We start from the raw sequence: 7,065 nt of genomic DNA on the forward strand, positions 1-7,065 counted from the left end.
GTGCTGAAGGTTAGTTCAGACAAAACATAGATGAGGCCCATAACCTCTTCAGGACAACAGGAAGTTAGAGTATGTGAACCCTGCATACACACACACACACATGCTAACATACGGTTTTAATTCTGACCAAGCTTGTTTTCAGTTGGTACAGTTGAAGTGCTCCGGTCAAGTCTATTATAAAAACATGATGTATGATCTTTTACATTAATGTCCTTAGCGTGATTTCTGTGGGTTTGTTATGCGGAAGCCCTCCTGTCTGATCCCTGTAAGACTTTCCAGATGTATCCTCAAACACTTTTCTCTCCTACAATTATAGCTCGACATGAAACACACAATAACTTCCTTTATATTTTACTATAGACAGGCCTTTATTTTGCTCTGCTTCCTGAAACTTGACAGTGGTTTTTATGACATTTTATTGTCTATCGGATCACATTAAATTCAATGGTATAAATCCCCTGATGCAGTGTCCCTGTCATATAGGACTGTGGATATACTGTGAACAAAGCATTTTTACAACAATCTCGCTCATCACAGACAAATGTGTTGATGAAAAGTGTTATGTGTGCCTTCTTGACTTAGACATTTGCTTGCTTTTATCTCCTCTGTTTTTCTTCTCATGCACTGTTTACTTGTTGAACAGCCAATCAGAGTGACCTCTTCCACCTACAGGCTCAGCCACTAATTCAACATGTTCAAATGTCAGAAAAGCCGCCAGTGTGTCCAGCTAGTGGGAATGGTGGAGAACAAACCGCAAAATTGGGCCGACAAATGGTCAGCGATGGCCTGACATTGGCTGACAGCTGACTGTCAGCTTGGTGCTGGCCTCTTCTTTAAGGGTTGCACTATTACTTTGTGCAGTGTGCTATCCATCTCACATTCCCTAAAGCAGTGGTTCTCAAACCAGTCCTGGAGTACCCCCAGCCCTGCACATTTTATATGTCTCCCTCATCTATCACACATGATTCACCTCATCAGCTCATTAGTGGAGACTGCAAGACCTGAAGTGGGTGTGTCAGATATAGGGAGACATACAAAATGTGCAGTGCTGGGGGTACTTCATGGAGAGGGTTGAGAACCACTGCCCTAAATAAATCTTACCCAACCTGAAAAAAAAGGAGTTTGATTGGAACTTTTAATTTCTATTTGGAATGTTATCAGTATTCAAAGACTGTCTGGTGGGTGAAGTAACCTGATCATCTGTGTTGCTTGTTTATGCAGGCAGATGTGGCAAATGCTATTGATCCCTGTCCCTTTAAGCAAATGCTGCAAAGATTATCACTGTGAAGCTGCTTTGAAACAATCTGTATTCTACAGAGCACTATATAAATAAAGGACACTTGATTTGTTTCTTGGCCTCTGCTTAAATTGTTGTTGACAAAACAGCAAAATAATCAAATATGTGTGATTGAGACTATAACTTTTTGTGGGGTTGGTTCTGATTCAGGATGTCTGATGTGTCTCTCTCTCAGACTCCTGAACACAATCAGACCGGGTCTCGTGAAGAAGATAAATAGACTGCCCACTCCTGTAGCTGCTCTGGTAAGTGTTTCTACTATTCTATTAATTCAGCCCGGTGCCCACCTCTCTTGTCTAAGCATCTTTGATTTAAAAAAAAAAAAATGATTCTGGAAAGGTAGTCTTATCAAGCTAACTTTTCACACTGGTAAATTAACAAGGCAAAGAAACAGTATGATCAAAAATGAAGGGAAAAAAAATCTATATATACTGTAATACTTCTTTGCTGAAAGAAGTATTATGGTTCCCACAAACTATTAAGCAGCACAGCTGTTTTCAACATCGATAACAATAAGAAATGAGTACCAAATCAGCATATTAAAATGGTTTCTGAAGGATCACGTGACACTAAAGACTGGATAATGGAGGGGACTAAAAATTCTGTTTTGCCATCATAGGAATAAATTAAATTTTATAATATATTAAACAGTTAGTTTAGCTAGTAATAATATTTCACAATACTGCTACTTTTACTGTATTTTAGATCAAATAAATGCAGACTTCAAAACTTCAAAAAAACTTAAAAAACGTAAAAAGTCTTACTGACCCCAAACGTTTGATGGTACATACATAAATGCATTGTGTAAATATCTGAGAAGTGCCACATACTGTTGTTTTTGAGCTCTATTATTTGATGAGTTGGGCTGCTGTGTATAAGAATAGCTGATTGGGAAACTGTTACGCTGTGGTGTTTCATTTTTCCCATCTGAAGTATTGTAAGTAATCTTTTTTTTTAATACTTTATTTTGTCTTTCCATTCAATTCACTAAATACATTAAACAAATACAGAATTATTTTATAAAGACAATATTTTCCCCCAGAAAGTTTTCAGTTTCTTCTTTTCCTTTTTTTGTGATAATAAAATGCTGCACCCCACACACACACACTTTTTTTTTTTTTTTGCAGTGGGTTTGCAGTTTCGCTTTATACAGTCAGTGTCTACAGCATGGTTGTCCTGGATGCCACTTTGAAACAAATATTTGGCTCCACTTTGAGTAAAATGTAAATGTTTTTGAAGATGTGAACATTTTGAAAAGTTTATAACATTCACTGCATCCTTGGGAAAATCACTTAATGTTTATATGGAAAACATGTCTCTCTGAATAGTCAAATAATCAACCATCTGTGTCTGTGTGGCATGCTGTGGAGAAAGTTCACATTAACTTTCCACAGTGATTAAAACATCTGGTAGGAATCTGATGAATCTTCTTGAATTGCTTTGTGGTAAAGTTTGGTAGTTTGATGTTGGCAAAACTTTAAGGTCACTTTAAAGAGTCTTTGTGGTTTAATAGTTTAGCTACGAAATGGATATTAGTCTAAATGTCAAATTCCGTATTGAGTTAAAATAATGACTAATGAATGCAGCTCTTGTTTTCTTTAAGGGTGTTCTTTCAGTTTTGCCCTCCACCTCATTTTGTCCTCTCACATCAATGACGAGTCCCAGAATCCTGTGCCCTCCTCTGCTCAGCCTCTGAGTAAATAAAAACAAGTATGTGCAAGACAGGGGGCGACTCGCTATTCATTTCATGACTTCTTTGATGAAGGCAGGCGTAATAAAAAGCTTTGTAAGAGTTTGGAGGACAGCAGCCAGAAGTAGAAAACAGAGTGAAAATAACAGGTGTTAATCACCCAGTGCTTAGAATTTGTGTTTTGAAGGAAGTTTAGTTTGGCTGGGCCGTTTCCTTTCTCCTCCATCATTCACCCATTCCCTCGCTAGATTGGGTGTCTTATCTTCTCCGTTCACTAATCAGTGCTGCCACCCTTGTAACAGACATGGGTAATTACATGCCAGCATTCCTTAAGTCTCGCTCTCTGCCTGTTTTCCCCCATGTCTTAATGTGATCCCAGAGCTACAATTACGCTGGAATATCTTATTGCACTTTAAAGCCCTGAATGCTTCCTCTCGCCTATTATATCAGACAAGATCTCTCATGTTCGTATTACAATAGCTGTTACAATCAACCTAGACAGGCATCATATGCATGCTTGTTGTGAAGGCTGTTCCAAATGGTGGGCAGCAATGTTGCAATATATTAAATATTATGATATTATATTTTATATAAGTTCTGGTCATCAAATCTGATTGCTTGATCATTTCCCGTTCCAAGAGTGCAGATATTACAGTCCAACAGCACTGGGGACTCTGCTTGTCTGTGTTTGTTTCAGACAGACTGTCAGTCTGTGCATTAGTGTTTGGGACTTTTTAGTTTAAACTTTCTGGATATTACACTGATACCCAAGTAGTTAGTTAATTCTGCTGTTCTGCTGAACTTTTTCTGAATTTCAGCTTTTTTAACTTGTTTTATATTGCTTAAATATTACATTTAATTCTAGTTAAGAAATGCAACAATATAGAATCTCTTGACCAATAACAATAACCGATAATCAGTAGTTTGTACTAGTGGCCATAACTGATATGGAATATGAAAAATGGCAGCAGATGATTCAGATTCAAACAAGCCCAAATATATATTTTTTTGTATTACTACACAAATGTTACAGAAGACCGAACCAAAAAGAAAAGGAAAAAAGGCAAGAATGAGGAAAGATTTTTAAATTGCCTCCTCCAATGTGACGCCACAACCATGCCTGGGACTACGAGGAGGAATACTTTTTGTTTATCAGGGTGGCCTTTGCTTGGAGGATTACGTGGAGGAATTCACTGACATCTGCCACGAGCAACGTGTGATGCTCGTGAACCTCATGCTCATGAAAGGTTTTAGGTGTGGGCTGCTCTTTACCTGCTTCATGCCATCCTCCAGAGCCCCCTCCCTCCTTCTGCAGTTGGACTTTTTATGGAGCTGGGACTTGCCTTTCAGGAGTTGGGGAGTACTGTCACAGTTCTGTATAGGTCTGTTCCTTTTTTTTTCTTGTTTTTCCTATGCCTATTTGCCTATGTTCCCTTTTCTTATTATTTGCTATGGTTTCTGATTAGTGCACACCTGTTTCAGTTCCTATTAATTATCTAGTCTGTGTATTTAAGCCCTGAGTTTCTTCTGTTCACTGTTCGGTCTCGTTTAGGGTATGTGTGTAGTGTGTTGCACGGTTTCTCGTGTTTATTAAAACTCCTTGTGAACTTTCTTCATTGTGTGCTATTTTTGTATTACTACACAAATGTTACACATGACATTTTAACTGTGTTACAAACACTGGATCTTGTGAGACTGGTTACTGGTAAAAAAAACAAACAAAACAAAACGAAAAAAAAAAACTGAAAGCAAATATAACATTGACAACAATTATGATAAATTAATTTATCAGTAAATAATGTATTAGACACTAAAATGTATCAAAAAATAGATTATTTAAAAATCAAATATTCATGCATTCATGATATCGCTGTGGTTGCCTTTAATCCAATTTTAAGATTTTAGCTTTGAGGAAAATTACGCAATACAGCCCAAGGGACTTTGACATTTTTCAAGTATTTCAAAACAAAATACCACAACCTGAACTATTGCAATCATTGCACTTTCAGACAAGCTCAGGTCTGTCGTCTTCTAAAATAATAAAGGTCTTCTTGGCACTTGCAACCAGCTCAAAACTATTGTCAAGAGCAAATTGCACAAACATGCTGTTATCTCCTGCATCATAATAAAACAGGTTAACTCCCCCTTCCTTTTCCTGTTTTTTTTGGTTAGTAGGAATTTTGGCCCTCCAGACTTACTATTTTGTAGCCTACACAGTTAGGGGGCTCTCAAGTTTGTTTTAGCTTGTTGTTAATTTTGCATAAAATGCTGTAATATAGTAATGTTTTAGTTCTTAGCTGTGTGCTCATACAGAGAAGCAGGCCAACCTAAAGTGCAGACCTGGAATGTTTTAGAGAGTTTGTCAGGGTTTAATAGATAAATGTGCTCAACGCTTATCAAAATAGTCAGAGTTATAAATCATAATTAAAATGAATTGAGTAAATAATCTCAGTACATACTGTAGTTCAAGAGATTTTCAAAGATTGAGTTTGAAGTTCAAACCCAATACATTTATAAATCTTGCATACATTATGTTTATAGGTACATTATTTGCATAGGTTCTGTTGAAAACAGAAATTAGATGAAAAATGTGCAATTAGAACATAGAAAAATGAATTTCCTAAAGAAGCTTAAAATACACTACTGTGGCACTGGGTTCCAAAATCATTTTATAAGAGTGCCCTGTTCTGTAGCCCCTATCCACTGCCTACTTCAGCAGTCTGCTTCTTATTTTCCCTGTTTCTCCACCACCAATATTATGTCTGCTCACCATTTCCTTTTTATGCAGGTGTCAGCGCATTGTTTATGAGCCGGCTGTTTTTCTTGGTGGGGAGGCTGTATGAATGGAGGTGAAGGAAAATAGGGAGGAATTCTGTGCTGGAAACATGACTGCTACATTACACCATCAGAAGTATCTACAGCTCTTTTATTTATTATTAAATTAATCTCTTGGCACTTGGCACTCTTACATGTGTCCAGTCAGTTCATCATGTTTTTGACCCTCTGAAGAAACTGTAATGTTCAAAACTACCCTTTAAAAACAACATCAGCCTAATATCTCCATTCCCAATGTAAAACTGAATGGATCAATGGAAACATTTCTTGTAGTGTAATTTGCACCTCACCATCTGGCATTGCTGTCTTCATCTAATGGATAAATCTGGGTTTGGCACATGCCAGCAGAATGCAACTGTAATGCTGCAGGAGGAGTAATTGTTTAGCATTGTTTTTCATTACTTTGTCAGGTTTCTTACTTCCAAGGAGGACTAGTTGAACATTGTACATTATTTGTTATTTAAAATTGTAATTTATTCTATGTTTGACTGTCTAATGTAATATATCAATGATGTTAGTAACATTTGAACAAGTCTCATAGTCTCCCATACACAGGGCAATGCAGTACAGAGCCCATATGGCTGAAAAATATACCAGTATAGATATAGTTAAGCTAATGCCCAAGGACATAGGACTTCATTTGAAATTAAGTAATTTTATCACCTGTACATTGATGTAATTTGCATCTTAACTATCAATGTATCATTGGAGAAATTAATTAGGAAGTCATGGTCATTCAAACTGCTAATTAATCGGTTCGTGAACTAAAATATATGTTTATTATTTATATATTTATCCCACAAATTAAAAATTGGTTCCCCTGTTTTATTAATTTGTTCCCTTGTTTGAATGAAATCATGGGAATGAATTAATGTATTACGATGACGTGGCCACACTGTATGAATTAGTTTTATTTAAAGTAAAACATATATACACATATACATATATATATATACACATATACATATATATATATATATACACATATACATATATATATATATACACATATACATATATATATATATACACATATACATATATATATATATACACATATACATATATATATATATACACATATACATATATATATATATACACATATACATATATATATATATACACATATACATATATATATATATACACATATACATATATATATATATACACATATACATATATATATATATACACATATACATATATATATATATACACATATACATATATATATATA

The 7,065-nt window shown here is 35.6% G+C and overlaps 1 protein-coding gene across 3 annotated transcripts in view; it reads left to right on the forward strand.

The window, feature by feature from the left end:
• The window catches only part of LOC107690078 (LIM and calponin homology domains-containing protein 1-like), a 170,696-nt gene that overhangs the window by 146,207 nt on the left and 17,424 nt on the right, over window positions 1-7,065 (forward strand). For all 3 annotated transcript variants that reach the window (XR_001634394.1, XM_016488318.1, XM_016488319.1), the window contains exon 3: window positions 1,473-1,542. Coding sequence is in view for 2 of the 3 variants with exons in the window: in XM_016488318.1 (XP_016343804.1) it covers window positions 1,473-1,542 (70 nt within the window). In the remaining variant the exon portion in view is untranslated. The remainder of the gene's footprint in view (window positions 1-1,472; window positions 1,543-7,065) is intronic.

Source organism: Sinocyclocheilus anshuiensis, unplaced genomic scaffold (assembly GCF_001515605.1).
Source record: "Sinocyclocheilus anshuiensis isolate Anshui unplaced genomic scaffold, SAMN03320099.WGS_v1.1 scaffold1965, whole genome shotgun sequence".
Classification (NCBI taxonomy): domain Eukaryota; kingdom Metazoa; phylum Chordata; class Actinopteri; order Cypriniformes; family Cyprinidae; genus Sinocyclocheilus; species Sinocyclocheilus anshuiensis.